Here is a 25,168-nt window from a genome sequence, read left to right as displayed (position 1 = left end):
TTTCAGAAATCAAAAACAGAAACCTTTAAACTAGTCAAATAAATTTTAAAGCTATTATATAATAAATTTAAAAATATAAAAGGAGACATTTTAAAGGAATACTTTTGAATGATATATAATCAAAGATGTGCTGATATTTAACAACTGCCTGGTGAGGAGAGAGCCTTAATTTGTAGTGTTTGCTCATTTCCCTGGTGTAAATACTCTCACTGAGGCTGACTTCAAGATCACAAAACATGGAGATGGAGAATATGTGTACACTCGGCTCTCACAAGCAGGTAACAGCCAGCTCTAGCACACTACTGTAATAACAATAAATATCTGTAAAGTCTCTCAGTTTCTAAAGTTACGTCACGTTCCCCATCTGATTCCATAAGCCTGATTCTCGAGGCTGCAAAAGATGACCTAATCCTTGCAGGGAAAGGCCCATCACTGCAGCTCCCATCTCAGGGTTTCCACAGCACAGCATCTTGCCCAAAGCAAACAGCTGAAGCAAACAGCACCCTGTTCCAGGGATCAGGATAAATGCCTTCTATAAATTAACTTCAAAGGAAGGCCCAGAGAGGAGGTAGGAATTGGCCAAGGTCGTGTAGGCAGGATGAGGTTTCATGGGTGTTCTAAGTCAAAAAAGGCCTCCCTGATTCCCAAATCACAGCCCTCCTCCACCAAGCCAACTTTTCCCAAAGTTTCACATTCTAAGAAGTTAATAAGAAATGCTATTGTAACTGAGCAGGACCCTATGAGGCCTTCCCAGAACAGACTTCTACCCATGTGCTCCACCCACCTTTTGTCTGTTGAAAAACTTTAGTCAAAGAATAAATTTAATCAGAGAAGTGAGAAAATGCAGAAAGAAAGGAAAACAGTCAAGTAAGACAAAATAATAATACTTTAGCCGTTAAACAAAGTCAAGGACCTTTAGTTCTTCCTCAAGGACTACTGATACTATTCTGAGCTGTGTCCTTTGAGCTGTTTTGCAGATACTGAAACCCCCCACCAGGTGGAAGAAGTTAACTGTACGCTGTCCACAGCACGCAGACCCCAGACCCGTTGGAAACAGGAGGTTGATGATGCTGACTCCCAATTACCTCACCACCAACCAATCAGAAGAATGCCCACGAGCTGATCACGACCTGCTCCTTGAACACTGTAAGACTCCTCACTACCCCTCCAGGGCGGGACACGCAATCTTGAGGGCATTAGCCCCCTGTGGTCCCCTTTGCCTGGCAAAGCAATAAAGCTTTTTTTAAAAATTTATTTTTATTGAAGTATAGTTAAATTACAATGTTGTGTTAATTACTGCTGTACAGCAAAGTGACTCAGTATGCATATATATACATTCTTTTTCATATTCTTTTCCATTATGGTTTATGACAGGATATTGAATATAGTTCCCTGTGCTATACAGTAGGACCTTGTTGTTTATCCATTCTATATATACCAGTTTGCATCTGCTCATCCCAAACTCCCAATCCAACCCTCTCCCACTCCCCTCCCCCTTGGCAACCAGCAGTCTATTCTCTATGTCCCTGATTCTGTTTCTGTTTCATTGATAGGTTCATTTTTTGGGGCCACTTGGCACAGCTTGTGGGATCTTAGTTCCCTGACCAGGGATCAAACCCGGGCCTCCCGGCAGTGAACTGCTTTTCTTTACTGCAGTACTTCTCAGAGCCTTTACAATCCTAACAAACATCACAACTCTCGAAGAGAAAGAGAATGCAGCATTTGCCAATGTGGTTGCCCTGGAATTTCTTTTCACTGAATCTTCCGTCCTAAGGAACACCTTTTAGAGACTGCTGCAATGCTCAGCAATCTTCCTAGGACTAGAAGGGGCCCTACTGGTCATTGGCTCCAACCCACCATGTGATGCATGAGTGGCCTCTTCTCACAACCCTCCGTTGACAGGGAGCTCACACCCTTCCAACACATCCCCCTTTATCTTGAAACAGCTCTCTCTGTTTCTTCCAAATCTGGTGTTTTAATTCTTCTCTAAGGACCAAGGCACTGAAAAGGAAGGGACTGATACTTCTTGAGCACCAGCCACATGCTAGGCTCTCCACACTCTTCTAACCCTCAAGACAGCGACTCTGTGCAATAAGCATAATTATGCTCTTTTTTCCGATGAGGAAAGTAGGCTCAGAGAGATTAGGCAACTTGCTCTAGGCCACCTCTCAATTCTAACTCCCAACTGCCCTGCGTCTTTGCCTTGAAGTAACCCCTGTTGCTCAGGCAGGGATGGAAGCGTGGATAGGAAGAGGGACTAACTCAGCCTTGGGGGTGGGATCAGGGAAGGCCTTGCAGAGGGGGTGACACTTGGGTAAGAAGGTGACATGTGAGCAGAAGTCTGGCAAGTGGATAACAAGAAAAAGGGCATGCTGGTCAAAGAGACAGCATGTGCAAAGGCCCTGAGGGGAGAAACAGTGAGGCACTGTCAGGCAGGAGCAGAAGGGACCTGGTGAGGGGCCCTGGCTGAAGTGGGGACCCAGTCACGTGGACCGTCAACGATAGTGAGGCAGGAGGTGAGGCTGCAGGAACCGAGAGGCTGGGCAGGGGCAAAAGGAAGTCTCAGACACAGGGAACGAAATTCCAGGGTTATTAGAGCACCCAAGATGGAGCTGGGCACAAGGAGTCCCTCACTCGGGTGCAGCACTTCACAGTTTGTATCCCCTCCACACACACATTCTTCCCCACCCCACCCCACCCCAGCACCCTGCTCAGGGCCTGGCAAGGACCTTCAGTTCTGGGACGTTCCGTTTTCGTAAGTGAGCCAGTGAGAGAAGGAGTGCTCCTCACCGAAGTCCCAGGGGATGGCAAGGCAAAGGCGTCAGCCCCATTTCATGGGGGAAAGCCAGGCTCAGGGAAGTCCACGACCAGCCTGTTAACTTACAACTGTGAGAAGGGGGCGGGGCTTGAGGGCAGACCTCTTGGCTCTAAACTTGGAGCCCATTCACTGCCTCACAGAGGACCCCGTTTCTAGAACTGGGATTCAAGGTGGGGCCTGATCTCATGGTCAGCGGTAAGAGCTCTGTTCCCAGATGAGCTGCTGGCCTGTCCAAGACCAGACAGTCCAGTGGGGGTGACTGGAGGGGACAGAGGACAGGAGGGGTTGGCCAGAGGGTCCTTCACAACCCTCCCCCCAACGCCCCCTGAGATCCACAGAGTCTCGAGGAGGGATTCTGGGGATTCTAAGTGGCCCCTGGCTTGGGGCCTGCAGAGCTGGGAGGTCTGTGAGCCAGGCAGAAGCCCAGCCAGTCAGAGGGAGACCCCTTCAACTCTACTGTCACCTTCTGTTACCAGCCACACCCTCCCCAAGACTGCTTCCTGGCACCCAGAGAGCGGGAGGCCCAGGAAGGGCTGCCACGGCTGGGGGATAACTCCCCGCCTCACCCCCTGCAGCCTTCCAGCCCATCCCAGCCACAGGCCCTGCCCTACCCCAGGGCTCACTCCAAAACCAGCAGAGTCCTGGATTTATCCTGCAGGGGTGACCTCCAGCAGGTACTAACCTGACCTCATCTCGCCTCACCTCCACCAACCAGGCCGGTCCCTGATTTTCATTTCTACACTACAGCCTGGCCTTGCAGGTTTATTTTTCAATTAGTTTCCCACTTATGGGCCTAATCACAAATGTTCCACGGTAGAGCTGCATCTTGGGACACGAAAGGCCAGAGTTAAAGCAGTATGGAATCACAGGCATGGCCTACACTGGGAAGAGGGCGCTTGGATGCTGCATGTGACACTGGGTGGACCACTTTTCCCTTTGGTGTCATTTTTTTCACCCATACATTGAGAAAGCTGAACCAGCTCAGGGATTCTCAAGGCGGGGCCACAGACCGCTTTGTCAGAAGTGTCTAAGGAGTGTTGATACACAGATCCCAGGCCCCATCCACATCTACGGAATCAGACTCTCCAGGGACAGGGCCCAGGAATATGCATGTTAAGTTCACATCCCGCCCACCCCCACAGGTGACTCACGGTCACTGAAGTTTGGAGACCAATGGAGGTGATGTCTCGAGGTCCCTCTAGCTCTAATGTTTGGTTTCTACAATTTCTATTAGAGAAGCGTAAGGCATCTACCCAGGGATTGCCATTTGTCCGTCCCAGTAACAAGCTGCTCAGGAAGGACCTTGCTAATGTTCCAGAAGACAGTCACCTGGAGAGAAGCTGAGACTACCTTACCGGAGGAGCTAAATCTGGAGCCTTTGAACCATTGGAATTTCTCTCAGGAAACAGGGAGGGGCCAGAGGCAGGGAGAGTTACAGGGAAATCCTACCCAGAGACACATTTAGTTCACTTCAAGTTTCCAGCAGAGGGATTTAACAGGTTTAAAGCAGTTTTCTATGAATCTTTGTCAAGGGAGTGTATGTACAAACAAACAGGGAGGTTTTTTTTTTAGTGAAAAGTTAATCGGCTTAAAGTGTGCAACTAAATAAGCAAAGCTTACATTAAAGTGACCCACAGAGAAAGGACCCCATGGAAAGAAAGTTCTAGGAAATACAATATGGCCTCTATGTTCTTTTGTAGTTCCACGCTATAAATATTCATGGGGCGGTGTTAATGGGGTCCACAGCTCTATGCAACCACAATAGTTTTTTTGTTTATTCTCAGGACCATGAACTTTGAAACCATGAACCTAAATTTCAGGACTCTGCACTCAGGCATGTTTGCAGAGCAGGAGGCGAGAGGTGCAGGCTTGCGGAGGACAGAGGAGAGGAAACAGGGCGAGATGTGAATCATGCCTCCTGGATCTTTTGGTTGAGATTAAAGAGGAGAATCTGTTTAGTATGGGAGACCTCCGTCTCCAGGGTCTCCAGCTGCTCCAGCCTGGGGAAATGGCCTTCACAGGCATGGAGGGCTTAGTTACTCAAGCATATGGCAGAGAGGGGTGGGGAGCTGGAAATAGTTTAATTGGATCAAACAGACTTTTTGCAAGTTCTACATGAAAGACTTAAAAAAAAACCCAAACTAGTTTGAATCATGGCATTTCTAAGATGGAGAGAGTTTAAACGTCACCTAAGCCATGTCCTTGCTTTCCACGTAAGGAAACTAAGGTCCAGGAAGGTTAATTGACTTGCTCAAAGTATCACAGGTAGAAGCCACATCTGCTGACTCGAAACCAGTGATGGCAAATATGAGACACACATGTACCCCTTTTAGCCTCTCTGTCCCAGAGCAAATATCCTTCATTGATCACACCTTCCTGTCCACCGAACCTGGACACAGCCTCCAAATCCATCTCAACACAGTCTACAGAGGGCCAGCACAAATGGATAGAAATGGCAGATGAATTGGGACCTACTTGCCAGCTGTGCCCTAAACCATGCTGGCAATGTCCATAATGCATCGGCCATTTGTTCCAGCTAGGAGTTTTCTATTCAAAGCCACTTAAAGTCTGAACTCAGGGGTCTGAGCGTGCACACCAGGAAAGTAGCAGGACCTGAAAGTCCATAGGACTTTCCATGTTAAAAGTCAATCCTGAAAAGATGCTCAGTATGGCTAATTATTAGAGAAATGCACATCAAAATCACAATGAGGTATTACCTCACACAGGTCAGAATGGCTATCATCAAAAAGTCTACAAATAACAAATGTTTGAGAAGACGTGGAGAAAAGGGAACCCTTGTATACTGTTGGTGGGAATGTAAATTGGTGCAGCCGCTATGGAAAACAGTATGGAGGTTCCTTAAAAAACCAAAACTAGAGATACCATATGACCCAGCAATTCCATTTCTGGTGGAAATGAAAACACTAATTCAAAAAGATACATGCACCACAATGTTTGTAGCAGCACTATTTACAATAGCCAAGATATGGAAGCAACCCAAGTCCCTATCAACAGATAACTGGATTAAGAAGATATTCATATATATATATATATATGTATATAATATTACTCAGCCATAAAAAAGAATGAAACACTGTCATTAGCAGCAATGTGGATAGACCTAGAGAATATTATGCTTAGTGAAATAAGTCAGACAGAGAAAGACAAATACTATATGATATCACTTAATATGTGAAATCTAAAAAATAGCACAAACGAATGTATGTACAAAACACAAACAGACTTACAGATATAGAAAACAAACTTGTGGTTACCAAAGGGGAGAGGAAGGGGGAGGGACAAATTAGGGGTATGGGATTAACACATACAAACTACTATATATAAAATAGATAGGCAACAAGGATATACTGTAGAGCATAGGGAATTATATCCATTATCTTGTAATAACTTATAATGAATATAATCTGCAAAAAAACCTGAATCATTGTGCTGAAAATAACACAATATTGTAAATCAACTATACTTCACTTAAAATTTTATTTAATTGAAGTACTGAAAAATTAAATTGAAAAATTGAAAAAAATTTCAATTAAAAAAAATGCTACAGCTTGGCTTTCCAAGCAGGACTCACTTGGCTTAAGAAATACCTGTTCAGCTAATTCCCCAGAAAAAAAGATTCTCTACCAGACTAGCATGAGCAGGTAGGCCATATTTGCAAGGCCAGTTAAGTTTTACAGCTCCAAATGTATTTCATCTCACATGCCCATCCCACTCAATCGGTGATGTTTTCTCTAAGTGCTGTGAGGTGACTTCTTGGACCCTCAGGAAAAGGAGCTGTGATCAATTAGCCATGTCTGACACTGGCCTGGGGAGGGAGTGGCATTGGAGGTGCCACACGTGGGCCATTTACAAATGTATATTGTAAAAATACTAAAAATAGTTCCATCCATGGGAAAGAATATCTGCAGCAAGGCCTGAGCTATGATTCAAGTGATTCTTTTTTACTCACTTTCCACCCTCTCTGCCCTGCTCTGTGCCCAGGAAGGCGGATCCTGTGGACTGCTTCCTCCACGTCTCACTGCTCTCTGGCTTCTGCTTGCATTCAACCAGGAGGAGACCCTGGCAGATCAGAGAGAAGAGAGCAGAGAGCTGCAGGCATTTCTTCCCTGCTTTCTCCCTGCTTTGGTGCTGTATCCAAACTACTATATATAAAATATATTAGATAGGCAACAAGGATATACTATATAGCACAGGGAATTATACCCATTGTCTTATATACTGTCTTATGTACTGTCTTACCTATACCGGAATATAACCCGCAAAAAAACCCTGAATCATTATGTTGTACACCTGAAACTAATACAATATTGAAAATCAACTATACTTCAAGTGACTCAGCCACCTCCCCTCCTGCACAGCTCCAGCTCCAGCCGTAACACGGTTCCCTTCCCGTTTCTTCAGCCACAGGGGAGACTTGCTAGTCTCTGGGTGTCTCACACCCTTCTTTGTATCCTAACCCTGTCTCTGTAAGTAGTCCCTTCATGAAGGTCTCTTCATTTGAAACATCTGGGGTAAAGTCTGGTTCCTGCTGGCACCTGGCTTGTACTGCTGTTCTAAGAAAATCCTCCCATTATTTCCATAGCTAAATGGGAAGATGGCATTCTGACTGGTAAACTGAATGGCTACTTTGGCCTAAGATAACACTTTTCATTGCTTAATTCCAGCAGCATATGACTTACTGCTGTCTCATACCTGCTATGTTCCCACAGCCTAAGCTCACATGGCTTCCACTCAGTAACGGAGAAAAGGGAGCAGTTTAGGTCCTAAAAGCCAGAAGCTTCCCAGGCTCTAATTTTGCATTTATGTGCCTGATTCCAAGGCCAGGTATATCTCATAAGCTCTAATACCTCCACTGTGGAATGATCTCTTGTGGAGCATCAAGTTACCAGTGCAATTAAGCAGGACTCATTCTGAAGACAAAGGCCCATGGAGACCCTAAGTAGTGCAGAGAGTGGAAAGATACACTAGGTGGAGAGTAAAGGAGACCCGGGGTCCACCTCCAGGCATGCCGGGAGCTATCCATGTGAACTTGGACACATTACTGCCCTTTCAGGCCCTCAGGGTTCTCATAGGAAACATGAAAAACGGTATAAATAATTCCGAGGGTAACTTCCAGCTCTAACATTCTAAAAGATTTTACTCTAAAATCTTACCTTGTGTATCTAGTTAACATTCAATAATGGTCATGAGCCTATCATCACTTTGACTAAATTTTCTTCATAAAGTTCCAGCAAGTAGTCTATTGTGGCAGACTTATTGTCCACCAATACCTTTTCTCCCTTCTTCCCTAACAACAGAAACTATGATGTTCAGTTCCAGACCTTCCAGAAGAAATATTTCCCAGAATCCCATGTACCTAGCTACATGGTCATGTGACCACGGTCATGTGACTAACTTCCAGCCAATGAGATGAAAGCAGATGGCAGATGGCATCTCCTGGGAACCTGCTCTCACATTCTTTGTTCTTTTTCTTTTCCATGCCTTCCGTGTCCAGACCGTGTTTGTGATGGTTTGAGCTCTGGCTACCATCGTGGACCATGAGGACAAGGGCCTCAGCCCAGGGAGAGTGGAGGGGCAGGATGGAAGGAGACTGGATCCTAGAGGACTTCCTGGAGCAGCACTGTCATACTGGCCATAGACTGCAGACCTCCAGACTTTGATGTGAGAAAGAAAGAAACTTCTGGCTTGTTTAGGCCAGTGTTCCAGCTATCAATATATTGCCTATCAGCTCTAAATCCACCCTTCTTTGTCATGCTTTGTGACACAAGCTGGACCCCGGAAACATTTCTCCTTTGTCAGCTGACACATTAGATTTTGTCAGTAGAGGGCACTAGAGGGACTGCAAGAGGAAGGGAATTCTCTTCCTGCTTCCGGGCCTCATCTTTCTTGCTCCTGTAGAGTGGCCACCAGCAGTGTTTGGGAAACCCGTTGGCACCCAACTGTCAGAGTTTTGCCCAAACTCCAGTGGGCAATTCCCCACTTGTCAGCCTCTTCCTGTAGCATCTCAACAAACTTCTCCAACTGTCAGTGGGTCACAGCCATACCCTCTCCTATGAAGTTACAGCCGGGGAGGGGTGTGTGTGGGGTGACCTCTTCCAAATGTATTCCTTCTCTAGTAGCTGCTCCCTATATCTTCTATTCCTGTTTTCTTTAAAGTTCTCTCTACCTCCTTTTGCTAGTTAATAATCCTTTATATTAAATTTTTGAATTATTTCTGAAATTACTGATGTGGTTTCAGTCTCCCAACTGGCCCCTGATGGCCACAGCCAATTACCATGGGTTCATTACTAGCAATTTAACCTGATCTTAACTGATAGAGCCATGCAATCATTTCCATGGAACAAGTGAATGATATGGTACAGGATAAGCTTTCTGCTTTTTAAAACTCTTCTCTCCAAAAATTATTTGTGACAAACGTGTCAGATAAAAGGTTGAAGTCCTAATCTCTAACAGTTCCTACAAAATGTTTAAAAAATGACCACCTAATTAAAAAATGAACATAAGCAGAAAGAAAAAGAGTCCATAAATAAGAAGGAAAAAAAGCCCATAAATAGGAAATTCACACAGCAAAATAAATACAAATGGTCAAAATATATTTAAAGATTTTTTTTTTAATGTGGCCATTTTTAAAGTCTTTATTGAATTTGTTACAATATTGCTTCTGTTTTGTGTTTTGGTTTTTTGGCTGCGAGGCATGTGGGATCTTAGCCCCATGACCAGGGATCGAACCCACACCCCCTACATTGGAAGGTGAAGTCTTAACCACTAGACCGCCAGGGAAGTCCCCAAAATATATTTTTTAAGGTTCAAAATTATTTGAAAAAGAAATACAATTACAATATAAATGCAAATTGAAGAAACTGTAAATTATTTTTCTCTTATCAAACCAACAAAGATTTTAAAAACTAGAATACAAATATGTTAATCTTAATGAGAGTGCAAAGGAGTAAAAAAAAATTTGAAGGGCAATTTGAAAAAAAGAATCAGAAGCCCTAAAAGCATCTATACTTTTGACCCAGCAATTCTACGGGTAGAATTTTTTCTAAAAAAATAATTTAAAACATACACAAAAATCTAGCAATAAGGATGACTCCAGCATGATTGTTTATAATAGCAAAAGAAATGATTGGAGAAAAAAATCTTTATGTCCAACAGTACAGGACTGATTAAATTAAATTATGGTGCATCTATACCGAACAACTTAAATTGATGCCATACAAGTACCTGTATTACATAAGCATCTTTATTATCGTGGAAGGAGGTTCATGGTACTAAGTGAAAGTGAAATACAAGCAGGTTCAAAACGATATGTGTAGCACTTTTTAAAAATTACAACCATGCATGAAAAAATTTTGGAAGAATATACAACAAAGTGTTTACAACGGTTACTCCTCGGCCATGGAATTGCCGGAAATTTTTACTCTTGCTTGCTCTCTATATTTTCTAAATGTTCTCCAGTGGATGTATATTAGCTGTATAATTAAGAAAACTGTTTTATGTTAAAAAAAAATAATCTCCCTTTCCGGCCCATCTCAAGGGCACCCCAATGCTTGCTGAGCATCTCTGGATGAACTCATTTATGTTTCACTAGACTTTGAGGCAGAGCTCAGCTTGGGACCTCTCCCACACACAAAGCCATGATCTCTCCCGCATTTTCCCTTCCTTTCCATTCCTGAGGCCCAAGTCTGGACTTCATGCTCCCAGGCCTAGAACCCCTGGTGGTCCTCCTATGTCCCGCTTCTACAGATCCTAAACATCATTTGTCTTCATCATAACGGCCGTCTGCTCAAAAACCATCAATAGCTCCCCCTTTCTTAAGGGGCATGATTTAAATGTCTCAGCTTGACATTCACTGTTCCAAGCTTCTTTCAATCTTGCCACTACTATTCTGCAAAGTAAACCAGGTATTCCCACAGCTCCAGACACATCCAAAGCATTCCTGCTGCCTTGCCTTGACTCATGATGTTTATTCTACCTGAAATGCCTTCCCCTCCATCCCAGTTTCTCCAAATCCTTTCCATCCTTCCAGGCCAAACCCAGGGCTCACCTGTGTTGTTTGTTTGTTTTTTTTCTTTTTAAATATATCTTTATTTCTCAAACTCAAAGCTTTATTTCATCAAGTTCTAACACATTTTGCATTGACAAGTGATTTCACCTGCATCCCATAAGAAGGTCAGTGGCCATTACACCAAAGAGGAAACCTCACATATCCTAGGAAATTAATATTTGAAAGGCTATGCAAGTATAGAATAACAAAAAAGCTTCCAATTTAGTCTAATTTGTATCTTTTCATCTATAGTAATTTGGAAATTAATGGATAAAAACTTAATTTTCCTAAAGCAGTGATTTTTTTTAACTTCATGAAAAAAAAAAAGACCAGATTGCTTGAGTTTTAAAACACCCACAGATCCATATTATTTAACGACTTCCTCTTTAGCAGATGGTCTTCTCACCCTCCTATGCAAACACACATGACAATTTGCACCACCCCTCACTAGCTTACCAGGCTTACCAGGAAGCCTTCCTTGACTGTCTTACAGTGATTGATGCCTTTTCCAAATCCCTATAGTATCTCATTTGCTCAGTTTTTCATTTGGCAAATATTGGTTGAGCACCCACCATGTGCCAGGCACTGTGCTGGTGACTGGGAAGCCAAATGAGTCTAATTTCTACCCCTTGAAGTTAATTGTCTGATATGGAGACAGACATTGAGCAAATAAATAGTCACTCCAATACCCAGTTACGGACTGTAAAACGTGCAGGGAAACAAAGGTGATGAGAGATTTAAAAGAAGGGACCTGATTGAGATCAGGCCTGAGAAGGCCTTGGGGGGAAAGGATATGTAAACTGACGGTCCTAAGTGGGTCTAATTTTGCAAACATGATCAAACGTGCATTTCAAAAAGATCATTCTGCCTGCAACATGGAAAACAGATTTTGGGAGGCAAGGGGGAAGCAGGGAGACGGGTTCAGGTACCATCGCAGTAGCCTGCATGGGATCCGGTGGGATTTAGACCAAACAGTGGCAGTAAAGATGGAGAGAAGTGGATGGGCCTAAATTTGGAAACAGAATTGGCAGGACTTGGGTTGGACTGCATGAGAAGGGGAGGGAGAGACCCGTATCCAGGATGGCACCGGGTTTCTGGTTGAAGCACCTGGCATCACGACCAGGTGCCACCTGGCACATGCCACCATGAGGCCCAGACCTTAGCGAACCACGGCCGACTCTGAGCCCAGGGGGAGAGGATGGCGAACCAGTGCCGGCTCAGCGGGAAGGAGAACTGACCCAGGGATGGGAAAAAGAGTTAGGGCGGAAGGTGGCCTGCTCCTGCGGGAAACTGGCTCACGCAGGACTCACATCAACTCAAGGCCAGTAACCCCGGCGGGAGGAAGGGGAGGAGGCTCGGTGCAAATTGCAGGATGAGCGGGGAGATAAGTGGCCCAGCTGGTGGAGCGGGTGAAGAGTCGGGGCTGAACATCAACACTCAAGTGCTCATGCAGGCGAGCTTGAGAATATTTATTGGTAATTGACAGAAGTGGTTAGAGGGTGGTGTGATCACAGATAGGTCTGTAACCAATCAGCAGGAAAGTTCGGTTCCTTTCGCTATGTTTGCATCCGGGCAGAACCGTATTATGAGCGGGCTAAGAGGACACCCTGAGAAACCTGCTTCTATGCATTTGGTTTATCTGTTACCCGCTCCCTGCTTCATGGATGAGAGCAAGCGAGCTGTGGAGCAATAAATTATCACTTGCTGCACGCTCTGGATCCCAAGAGAACTCTCTGCAGAGGGAGAGATAAGCCGACACAGGCCACTGAGAAATTGTCACTTATAGGGAAATTCTTAAATGGGGAACAATAACAGGCATAATCATAATAGCAAGGAGAATAGCTAAAAATTAGTGACCGCTTGCTAAACACTTCTTGTTCACTGCCTCATTCAATCTGCAAACAAACCTAGTTCATGGGTTTTCATATCATTCCCATTTTCTAAATGAAGAAACTGAGGCTCAGAGAGGTTAAGAAACTTAGTCAAAACCACACAGGCAGTGAGGACAGAGGCAGGCTTCAAGCCATGGGCTGCCTGATGCCAAAAGTAGTCTCTTAAACAGGATGTTTCACTGCTCTGCTCTGTTACACAGGCTGCCACTCACCCAAGGCTTCCTTAGGAAACATGGGCCATCGAGGCCCTCTCCCTCTGGGCTGGGGAGAGTGGCTGGAGCCATCGTCCTCAACTGACCTGACACCCAGGCACTGCCCCGGGCCGTGTGGGAAAGGGATGGGGGAACAGAGAGGAAGAAAGTTGCATTTCAACACCTTGTATGATTCATTTATTCTTCCCTATGCTTTGGGACTAAGAGTACTCTGAAGGCCAGAATTGTCTCATCCTTGTTGGGTTCCTAGCCAAGGACGGAGAAAAAAGTGGGGAGAAGGTGGTGGGCTATGGTGCTCTGTGGAACAAGTGTACAAATATGACCTTCAGACTGAGCAGCAGGGAGATGCTTGTTGACTGGGGGGTCAGGGATCCAGGAGAGGAGAAGCCGTTCCCGGGTTGGAGAGGCGGTGTGCTTCAAGGGGAGAACAGGGGTTTGAGGTGTTTGTCCCACTGTTTACAAGTTCAGTATCCTGTGCGGGCCCTAGCCCAGCCTCTCCCCTGGACAAGCACCCAGACCTCATCCTGCAATGTCCACAAGATCATAAGATCTCAGAGCATCTTCCGTGAGTGCCCGGATCATCTCCTGGCTATCTGAGAGACCAACGGAGAGAACAGAAGGAAAGGAGTTTTATAAACAATGCTAAGGCAATGCTGTAACCACTGTGAGAGGTTAATATCATTGTCCTTCCTCATGAAAAACATGGTGAGGGGTGAGAAGGCAAAGGTTTGGGGACCAGTGAAGTTACAGCTTCTATTCAGATTGCTTGACTACCTATCGTAGAAGGATGTGCATTGCCATCAAGTGCGACGTGGGCCCAAATCCTGCTTGTAGCTCGGCTATTTGGACCCTGGAGGAATGCTGCTGGAAAGAGGAGTGGCTGGGAGGAACCACTGGCTGAACGGAGGCTCAGACTCAACACCATTCACACATCTCCAGTCAGGGGCTGGCTTCTCGGGTGGGGCCTGGACATCTGGTTGGCTTGCAGTACGTGGAACCCCCAGCCTAACACCAAAGAAGCCAGTGAGTGCCACGGCAGATTTGTTTTTAGAGCAAGGTCTCTGGATATAGAGGAACTACTGCCATCAGCATCGCTAGGAAACATAAAACTCTGAAATCATCATCTGCTCCAGTTGTTCAGATACTTGGTTTCCTGCTCTTGGAAACCTTGTTGGATTTCTGTGGAATGATAATAATAAAAACAACAATATTTACTGAATGTTTACCGTGTTCCAGGCACTAAGTCCTTGGTCTATGTTAACTCATCCAACCTTTATAATCACCCTCTGTGGTAGACACTAGTATCCACATTTTATGGGTGAGAACACTGAGATCCAGAAAGGTTAAGCAGCTGGCTCAGGGCCTCACAGCCATTCAGTGGGAGAGCTAGGATCTGAAGCCCAGCAATGCGCCTCCAGAGTCAGTTCACTCCTCAGCGCTCGCATAGGAACAGAAAGTGATGCTGTTCGTGTAATTCAATTTAATGCGCACCACAGGTTCTTCGGAGGCCACAAAACGACAGCACTATTTCGCATTTATTGAGTGCGTCTATTTGCTCAGCACAGTATCAAGTGCCTTTCATTCAACAACGGCCTGTGAACTAGGAGTATCTCTTAACTGCAGGATGTACATGAGGAAACTGAGACTTTAAAGGCTGCGGGACTCGCTCAAGGTCTCACGGCCAGTAAGTGATAGAGATGAGAAAGAAAATCCAAGTCAGTCTGACTCCAAAGTTTGGGTACCGAACCAACAGGCCAGCGACGAGCTAGGCGTTCAAACAACCATGGCCCCGGGCCGGGGAGAGCCCTGAGAGTGGCGGGAGAAGCAGCAGTGGGGGGAAGGTCCAGAGCTGATGGGAGGTGCTGCTGGCCTGTCTGCACTCGGCTTCCATCAGGAGCATCTTCCCGCTGAGGAGGCCATGCCCAGGAGTTCCTGGGGGCAGGGCTGAGGTCTGATTGGCACTTAGCTCCTCAGCACCCACAGCCTGGCAGGCACCCTGCAGACTAGGGGCTGTCGTAATGGCTCCTCCTCTCCTCTCACTGGGCTGGATGGAGGAGTAAAGGGTACTTCCCCCCCACACACACACCACCCCCAGGAGAGGGTGCAAGATACTGACCGCTGCACGGCTGGGCAGGAGAAAGATGGAAAAACGCGTTCTACTGACATCAGAGTTGCGGACCCACTTGGAGACTTTTCTGTCTCCAGTGTAGAGCTCTGCCTACAGAGATAGCGTCAGAAGTCAAAAGAGGACCAATGTCAGGCAGAGGGTCTAGGCCGGAGGGTGTGTCTCCAGATGCAAAATGGGAACCATCCCAGCTGCTTGCCTACTCCGGGGGCTGGGGTGCAGGTCAACAGGCTGGTGTTCTTACTATCATTCAGCTTTTGGAACATCCTTGCACAAAAGGGGCTGACGCGTTCCCCTTCTGACCTCCCCTCCCCCAGATGCTGCACCACCTGCGCCCCCCAGCATGAGTCACGGTCCTGGCTGGGACCTCTGGGCTCTGTTGGGCACCTGATGGCCACACGTTCTCTGCCTACTCGGTTAGCCGAACCCTCAGTGTGGGCAGCCTGTGTCTCTCCGCCGACAGTTCCGCAGGAACCGAGACGGTGCGTTTCCTCCCCCAGCCTCTGCCTTGGCCCCTCCTCATCATCACTGACTTTCTCTTCTTAATCTTTATTGGGCTATAACTCACATACCAAAAAAATTCACCCTTCACTTACTTTTGAGACCCTGTTTACCAATAATTATCAGGTCTGAATTTAAGAATCCCTAACTAAATACACTACATGAAATCACTTGTTCACTTATCACAAAAATTCAAATTCCTCTAGAGCATTTCAACAAGAGTTCAAGAAGTACTTGTGAGCAGCTGCTCTGTGCTCTAGTAATGTACATATCCATCACTGAACTCTTGCCTCGTCCAGAAAATGTGCTGAGCACGCGACAAACTTTCTATCATTTGACCCTTGCCATGACCCTGAGAAGTGAATATTAGTCCTTCTCAAGGGAGGAAACTGAGGCTCAGAGAGGTTAAGTAACTTTCTCAAGGTCACAAAGCCTTGCATGGGCAGCAGATTTTGGATCCAGGTCTGTCAAGTGTCAGAGCCCGAGCTCTTAACCACCTCATGCCCTGCCCCCGGGCACTTCAGGGGTGAAAAATTGGAGACAGAGGTGGACTAGATGCACCTCCTGCCTGGAGAAGTGGGAAAGATAAACATTTCATTTCCATACAGCCCTGAAATATTTTAACTCCATCAAATCAGCACCTGCCCGAATCAGCAAGGACACCATGACAAGTAGGGATAAAAATAAAGTTGTAAAACTGCCAGCCGCCCTCACCTGGGTGTGGCCCCTGGGGAGAGACAAGGTGCCAGGGAGATGGCACCTCCCGCTCTGGGGACAGGCTGTGCCAGGGAGACAGCCTTCCAGGAGGTACCATGGAAGCCTCACATCTGTACAGAAGAATCCAGGGCACCTGCCCCTGCCATGAAGGATGGAAACTCTGGGGGAGCGCTGCCCAGGACCACATCCCCCAGCTCTACCTGCAGCACTCTCAAGAGGGCTGCTGCCCACTGGGATGGCTCTGCTTCCCTTCCAGGCTGACAGTGAGCTTGGAGGTCCCTTCAGCCATGGACCCAACCCACACAGGGCCAGAATCATCATTCCCTCATTCAGCAAATATTGACGAGTACCTACGACGTGTCGCTGGGCACTGGGCTTACAGCAGTGACCAAAGCAGACAACAATCCCTGACCTCACACAGTTTGACATTCCAGCCTCGTATCAGTAACGTGAGGGCTGCTGGCAGGAGCTGCCCAGAGAGTGCTGTCCTAGAGGGCTCTGGTGACCCCCCCAAAAAGGAGCTGATTGGTAAGGTCACTGTCTCTGGGACAGAATGACAAGATGGAGTGGGGCCCCAAATTCCAGGCAGAAGTCAGGTCTAAAAGTGAGAGGAAGGACCACAGACTTGCTCGTGAGGAAAGAGCTAGTTCCCAGGCCAGCATCCTCACCCTGACTCCTGAGCCATTAGCCATCAGGGACTGCCGACTGTATTTATTGATGAAGGAATATATATGTTTATCATATGTGAAGGCCCTGGCATTTATCAAGCCACCAGCTGAAAAGTAAAGCTGCTGTCAGCCAGTTCCCTTGGGTTTAATAAACCCAAAAGGCTACAGAGCACTTTACAGTTTACAAGGTTATTTGCATATCGTTTGAGCCACAGGTAGACAATGTTGGTGACCTGAGACCCATACCCTCAGCTCAATTCTGGGCAGTTCCGTGAATCCACTGCATGGCTCCCCACTTTTCTGCTTGAGAATTTTTTCGGAATCCGTAGAGCTCAAGGAGCCCGCCCACGCAGGTGCAGGGAAGTTCATGCCTCAAGGAATGGTCATATTCTCCCAAACTGGCTGCAACAACAGCCCCCATTCCACATGCTCTTTTAACAATGTGACTTTGACATGCCTCTCGTGGAGAGATGGGCTATGTTCCCTCCCCTGAATCTGGGAGAGCTTGTGACCATGGTGGAAGTGATGACACGTAGCTTCTGAGGCAAGGTCATAAAAGGCAATACAGCTGCCATCTGGTTCCCTTGGGATGTGTACACTTAGAATCTAGCTGCCATGCTGTGAGGAAGCCTAATCAGCCCGCATGGAGAGCACACAGAGAGGCTACCTGTAGGTTCTGGCCAACAGTCCAACTGAGGCCCCAGGCAACAGCCAGCCTCAACTGCCAGATGTGAGAGAACAAGAGAGCCTCCAGATGATTCCAGCCCCCAATTGTCAAGTCACCTCCAGCCTGCAAGTCTTCACAGCAGAGGCTCAGACACTGGGGAGCAGAGGTAGACCACTTCTGCTGTGCCTTTTCCAAACTCCTGATCTACAGACCCACCAACATAGTAAAATGGCTGTTGTTCTATACCACAGAGTTTGGGTAGTTTTTTGCACAGGAATAGAAACTGGAAAAGGGAGCAAACAATGAAGGACAGCAGCCTTTGGATAAATGCTCCAGCCTCCTATTCCCTGGGCAGATAATTATGGGAGGCCTTATGGAAGGGCTGGGTGGGGACATGGCCCCATCAACTAAAGCAGCTACCTCAATTCCACTCCCTTCACTGGATTTCCTCTTTCCCTGTCATACTCGCCCTGCTCCCTCACCCTGTTCCTTGGGGTCACCTCCTAAATGATTTATCTACACACAAGTCCTGTCTAAGACTCTGCTCTCTCAGGAGTACAGCTACAACTAGCCTTATGTCTATCCTAAAAGGCAAGCAGTTTTGTTCCCACCCCCATTTTGCAGATGAGGAGACTGAGGCATGGAGACGTGGAGGACCTGCTCAAGACCATACGAAGAGTAAGAGGAAGGGTCAGGACAAGAATCCTGGCCTCTGGCTCTGAATACAGCTAAAGAATTATGGGTGAGGGCAAGCAACCAGGAGAAGCCCTCAGAAGCTTTGCAAAAGTTGTTCTCAGGGCTGTGGTGGTTGGAAGGATCTCTTGTAATTTACTGTCAGTTGAACTCTTGACCTCACTTACAGTATCAGATGAAAAAACAAACAGCAGAGCCGGGGACGCCTGACAGAGACCACACCCAGGAAGTCCCACGCATTTTACCAGCCCCAGGCCAGGAGGGCTTCCCAGGCCCACTCCCACTCCACAATCATCTGATTTTAAAAGCGTCCCTTTTTACAGCATCAAATAGATTGTTTGCTAGTAAATTTAAATTTTACACCTTAAAACTTACTTCAAAGGTCAGCATGAAGATGTTCTTTCACAAGTTTCTAGGAAATCTGTTTATAAAGTACTTAACTATATGTCAGGTACTGCACATTAATCTGTTGGGAATCATCCTCATTTACAAATGAGGAAACTAAGGCATGGAGAAATTCAGTGACTTGCCCAAGGTCACACACAGTTTGTAAATGACAGAGTAAATAGTAAAATGTGTAAATGGTAAAACTGTAAATGACAGAACACTGACCCGTTTGCTCAGCCTCTGAGATCCTGAGCTGGAAGCAAAGGTCATAGAACCATAGATGACTGAGAAGGAAGGGGCCAGGGGCACAAACTCAAGTGCCCACAAGGAGTGAAGAGGGCGCAGGGCAAGATGGCAGATGTGGACTAAGGGAGCCAGCTCCCTGGACCTGTCAGTTTGCCACCCTAACTAGTCCAACAGTTTCACTCTATGGATGAGGAATTAAGGGCCAGAGAGGAGGGGCTTGCCAGGGTACACAGCTCCTGAGAGGTCAGGAACAGACCCCAGACTCTCCGTCTGCATTCTGCATCCACAGCAGAATGGAGACACACCCCGCCCCCGCCCCAGCTCAAGAAGGGGCAGGTGGGAGGTGTTTTAGGTTCAAAGCCCTGAGGCAGGTCCAAGGCAGAGGACTTCTGGCTAGAGGAGTCAGGGAGTTAGCATGTGACTGGGATAGGAGGAAAGGCCGCCCCTTAAGGTTTGGTTTGAATATGGAACCAGGAAAGACAGTGCTCCCCGCAAGCCGAGAGGCACTTTCTTACACTGAGTCTCCAGTCCTTGGTGAACTGCTTATTGTCCTTCCAGAAGGCGGTTCCCTTGCTCAGGGAATTTCCAGAAGCATGAGTAGACCGATGTGACATTTCCCCTAGGTCTCCCTTGCCATCGCCCTCTTCTGGTCACTCTTAGCATCAGCATGGATGAGGGAGAGGTCAAGGGGTTGGGAATATGGAGGATGGCTGCGGAGGATGAATGGAGCTGGCTGAAACCACACAGCTACTTTCCGGCCCTGCTGCCCAGCCTGTCCTGTCTGTGAAGAGTCACAGAACACGCATGCCCTGGTTATCTAGCATTTTCTCCAAAATTATTGGAGAAAAATGAGGCCCCAACAGGCAAACCTGCTTTAGTGTTATTCCACAAGGCTGAGACCAGGAGCTGTAGAGCTCTCACAGACAGACCTATGCCTCTTTCACCGGGATTGGCAGGCCCTAGATCAGCACCCAGCATCCCAGAGGTGCTCGATACATTCCCGAACGCACTGATTGCTGCCCCAGCCCAGGCCCCAGGTGCCCACACTGCCTCCCAGAGGCCCCAGTTCACATCCAGGAAAGTCCAGGACCTGACAGGTGCAGGTGATGGCTGATCACTTCGCCCCCATCCCAGTTTTGCAGCCCCAGTGCCCCTCATTTCAGGCAAGGGCACCATTCAGTGCTCCAGAGACTCTTCAACCCGGTCAGGACCGAGGTCCCATGAGGAACTGAGATACCTTAGTCAGGGCATACTACCTGCTGATATTCTCTCAAATTAGCCAGGAATCAACTCTGCCCTCCTTCCCAACTCAGAAGCCCCACAATGTACAGCAATAATAGATGGCTATACTGGAGGAATCTTCCTGCAGCATGAGCCCAGGACCCTCAGACCTGGTATGATCCTCAACCTTCACAAGATTCTCAAGTCTCACACTCTCCTAGGTCCTCTGGCCTCCCAGTAACCTGGTCTCCCCCAGACTTCACCCAGTTCTGACCTGTCCAACCCCCAGCCTAGACCACACTCGCTGCAGCAACAACACAAATAATTACAGTGTCATCACAATTATTCCATTGGCAGAGAATTTCCCCATAGATTATCTGAGTCCTCCTACAATTACTGTCCCTAATTCAGATGAGGAAACTGAGGCTACTAGAGTTTTCCAGGGAGTGAGGGAACGGGGTCACACTGGCTCATGCACGGCACTTCCCTCATCAACTGGAAGAAAAGCACCCTGCCCTTCTGCAGATGGAGGCTGCGAGCTTCCCTTGGTCCGCTCATCTCTGCGGGCCGCCGAGTGAAGCGGCCGGACCCTGCCTAGAGATAAACACCAGGAGCCGCTCGGCGGGCTTCTGAGACCGTCCGCTCTCGGGGGCGTGAGTATCCCTCTGTCCCAGCTGGGAACTGTCCCAGACCCATCGGCTTTCTTTGGAACATGCGCTTGGGCCCTTCTGGGGCTGACGCCTCAACTATTCCGGCTCTGAAGCTGCTCCCCTTGGGACACACAAGCCGGTTGGTGGTTAGTGGGAAGCGGGAGCTGCAGTGCCCCGCGCCAGAAGGACCCCCGCGTGCCGGGTCGCGGCTTCCTGGCGGGATTAGAGCACCTGACGGCTTCCATCTCCGCCGGCCCAGGGAGACCCCCAGGCGCGACCACACTGAGGGGGCTACAGGGAAGTGTGCGGCAACTTGAGTCATACACATTCCCCCTCGGCTACCTCTTTCTTTTTGCCTGCTGTGAAGCTTTTCGCTTTTTATACTCTCTTCCCAAGAGTAACCACAAGATCTTGGGAAACTTTGCGTGAAACTTACAAATGCCATGAAATCGGAGCCAGCAACATCGTGTGAGCCTGAGAACGCCGCGCCCAGCCCGGCTCCCGCTCCTCTGCTCCAGCCCAGCGCGACCGACGGTGGCCCGTGTTGACCACCTGGCTGTCAGGCGACTCCAGCGCCCGCCCCAGTCCTTGGGCCCCCTCTCGGCCTCGGGCACCCGCCCTCATTCGCTTTGGGAACGCTCCCGCGGCCGCCACCCTGTGCGCGCCGCAAACCAGGGGCCGGGACGTCCCAGTCGGAGTGTTATTTAAGCAGTCCCTCTGGGGCATTGTTTTCCCGGGGAACTCGAGGGAATCTGGGGGGGGGGGGAGGGGAGGGGAGACCCGCCCCCCAGACGGCTGAGCTGGCTTGCCCACCACCTCATTTGCATTTCAAAGACAAACTTCTGCCGGACATCCCCGGCGGCGGCGGCGGCTGCGGCACCTACCGGCTTTGCACGGGTCATGGTAATGCTCCAGCTGCTGCTCCGCGCTCTCCTCGCCTTCCAGCACCGAGTAGTCCCAGGTGGCGTCCGAGCGCTCCCCGAGCCCCCAGGCGTCGCGGGGCAGCGGCAACAGCAGTAGCAGGAGAGGCAGCAGCAGTGGCACAAGGGCCCCGAGCGCAGTCACCCGGGGCATGATTGCGAGGGGCCGGAGAAGACCGAGGGAGTTGGGAGCACCGAAATCTGGGCCCTAGCGGGGGACGGTGTACAGGGTCGGGTCGGCGGCGACCCGGGAGCGGCGATTACGCGCGGCTGCCCGGCATGGCTCGGGCGTGGAACCAGCAGAGCGCGGCGTCCCGGTCCGCGTCGGCGCGCCCAGGCAGCAGCAGCCGCTCGGAGCTACTTGCCCGGCGGCCGAGGCTGCGGCGGCTGCGACCGTGGCGGTGGCGGCGGTGGTTGGAGCAGTGGCCGCTCCGCCCCTCTCCACCCGGGCTGGACCGCACAGACCTCGCCAGGGGCCCAGGGCAGCCAATCACTCGGGCGCCCGAGGCGAGGCCCCTCCTCTTCCCGGCACCTCCGCAACTTCGGAGGAAGGGGAGCGAGGTGAACAGGCTGAAGGCAAGGACCCTGGGACAGCCGCGCTGCCCCAGAGCCGAGAGAGCCCTTCTCCGGGCGCCACCGCGCCTCCGGCCCCCCAAAACGCTGCTCCTTAAGATCAGGGCTGGACTTCCCGCCTTGCTGTATTCTGAAAACTCACTTTGCAACTCCCCGATGCACACGTGGGTGAAGGCAGGAGGCAGTGGTTAGAGCTCTGAGCTCAGGACCAGGAACCCGATGCGAGCGATCCCTGATACCAAATCACTATGTGCTTTTCGTACAATCGTTTCTCTGTAGGGATGAAGCGAATCTTCTCTCTGGTTGCTTTCGGCGCAGAAAAAAAAAAAAATCGAGGATTACGCTCCTCTCAGCTTTCTCAAACTTCCCTCGTCCAGCCGTGAAGGGCGCTTGCTTGCAGCGCCCACCTAGCCTAACGTGTGGCTGGTGATTTGAGTGGCTTAGGGAAGGATGATTTAAAATGACGGACTTCCCCTCTTTGTGACCCCATCCTTTAGTAAAACAGTGTAAGATGCTTCAAATAGGCAAAAAGATTGACAAACAGCTGAACGTGCTATTTGTGTTAAACTACAGACATGTTTTATTAAATAAGCCACTCACCATTAACTTGATTGAATAAAAACGACCAATTTCTGAAGTCTGGTTAATTTTGTGCCGATTAAAAACATATGCCCAAATAATTTAAGAGAATAATCAAGAGCTATTTGAAAACCCCTCCTACGTTGTACCTTAAATGTAAAAATTGTTAGAACTGAGCCATTTCGATTTATAGACATAAAAAGTACTATTACAGAGAGACTTTTCAGAGACCTTTCTATGCAAGCAAAATGGCCCCAATCATGAAGTAAAACACACCAATGTGTAGAGATTTTCAGCATCACTCCCAGTAGAATCTTTTTTCATTTAAACTGCAAGCAGAAAAAAGTGGACTGAGCTTTCCTTTTAGATTTTCATATGGTTTCACAGCCACTAATGACAAAAGAGCTGACAGGGAGCCCCGAGCTGGGCTTTACACAGGATTCCGAATTTCTTGCATTATGATCATCTGTCTTCTCATCTAGTACGTAGGGTAACAAGTCCTCCAAACCAGTAAAGATTTAAAAGTTAACCACTGGACGGGTGCTACTGGATATTTTGTCTGGGCCCTAAGAAATGCAAGTTGACCCTGCTTCATGCTAAGTCTTCATCAAATGGGCACATACAGGATGGAGCCAGATTGGGCAAGAACTGACAGACAGGAGGAAGTAATCTGGGGTGGGTGTGTGGGTGGAATGGATGTCACCAAATGGCAGGGAAGGCCAAGTGGCCATTAAATAGGTGTGGGAAGGGGTTGAACGTCATTTCTGCCTGAACACTAGGAGTCAAACCCAACGCCATAGGTCTCTGCATTCAACCCAGTGAAGGTCACCACCTGTCAGTAGAGAAGTCCACAAAGTCAACAGCTCAAAAGCCTAACAAACTTCTGTGACACTTCCACGTCTCCAGATGGCACTAGGCAAACAGCCAACTGGCCTCCTCATTAGCAGGGAATTCCTCCGGAAAATAGACATTACAGGCAACCTCTTGGGCAAACACTGAGGTTGTGAGCTTTTATTGCCTCTAATCCCCACCTCATGAGTAGCTGCCAGGCTTCTCACCAACACTCTTCGCCCAAATATTTTGAAGACAGTCATGCTCCGGGATGAGCAAACGGCAGTTTTATGTCAGAAGCCCTGTTTAAATGCTATTTTAAAGGCTATCAAACAAATCAACAAACTATTTGAGTCATAGTACAGAAAAGTTAGATAGGAACAATTGAAAGGGATGGTTAATATTTTCTTCTCAGTTCTATGGTTTCTGATTTCACTCACCACTTTTATATTTTCAACTTTAATCGGGGTTCAAATAACTTTTAAAATGTATCTTTTAAATCCCACGAGAAAACTAAAGATAGATTTAGAATAAAAGGCTTTGTGATCTAAAGCCGCTCAACTCAGTTCCATTATCACATTCATAAATTGTGGGTTTCCTCCCCCATAGCTCATGGTCCTGTGGAAACGTGGAAGTCATTACAAGCTTCCCCCCCTTTTAGTCAGATGTCTGTCCTCCACTCAACTCATTCCAGCTCTACCCCTATGCCCCGAGTGACGCGGCTCTTGCAGCAGCTCTCAGATGCCTCCACACCTACCAAGTTTTATCCTCCTTACCTACTCCACAGAGGCCACTTTCTCCTCCTCGTGCCTTTCCAGGTTACTATACACCATCTTCTCCAAGGCAGGGAGCAGATCCTCCAGGGTAAAGCGGGCACTCTCATTTGCTGGTTCATTTCTTAGTTTACATTAACTGACCACTGAGAAGGTACTTTGAGTTTTAAAAATATTTAATACTGTTACAATTTTTAGCAGCTGCTAAAAACCTTCTGTGGCTCTCTGAAACCTCTACCCAAGCCCGTAAGGGTGGCACGTCAGGTCCTCCATCCACCACCAGGCCGTCCTTCCACGTGGATTCCAGCCTTGGCTCTTGCCACCTCCGTCTCTCCACTCTTGTTGCATTAAACACCTTGCAGTCATCCTAACAGGGCCTTGCTGCTTCACACCTCCATGTCCTTGCCGGGGACAACTTCATAACCACACAGCCTGCATCTTCATGCCACCATTACTGCAGCTACCACACCTATGACACTTACCTATTTATGTCTATCCTACCCTTCTGGGTCTCTAGCCTGCAGCAGACCCGTCTGACCAACTCTAACTTGGAAAGCGCCTTCCACGTCTTACTCTCTAGACCCTCTCTTCCCTTCAGTGACCTCCAAGGTTAAGTCCCATAATCTT

The 25,168-nt window shown here is 48.1% G+C and overlaps 1 protein-coding gene across 1 annotated transcript in view; it reads right to left on the bottom strand.

The window, feature by feature from the left end:
• Nucleotides 1-21,939, bottom strand: part of TLL2 (tolloid like 2) — a 134,215-nt gene extending 112,276 nt beyond the window's left edge. Inside the window, exon 1 of the mRNA XM_059899542.1 lies at nucleotides 21,750-21,939. Coding sequence (XP_059755525.1) covers nucleotides 21,750-21,939 — 190 coding nt within the window. The remainder of the gene's footprint in view (nucleotides 1-21,749) is intronic.
• Between the last annotated feature and the right edge of the window lie 3,229 nt (nucleotides 21,940-25,168).

The sequence above is a fragment of the Balaenoptera ricei genome, chromosome 16, assembly GCF_028023285.1.
Source record: "Balaenoptera ricei isolate mBalRic1 chromosome 16, mBalRic1.hap2, whole genome shotgun sequence".
Classification (NCBI taxonomy): Eukaryota; Metazoa; Chordata; class Mammalia; order Artiodactyla; family Balaenopteridae; genus Balaenoptera; species Balaenoptera ricei.
This window is presented reverse-complemented; position numbering and strand designations above follow the sequence as displayed.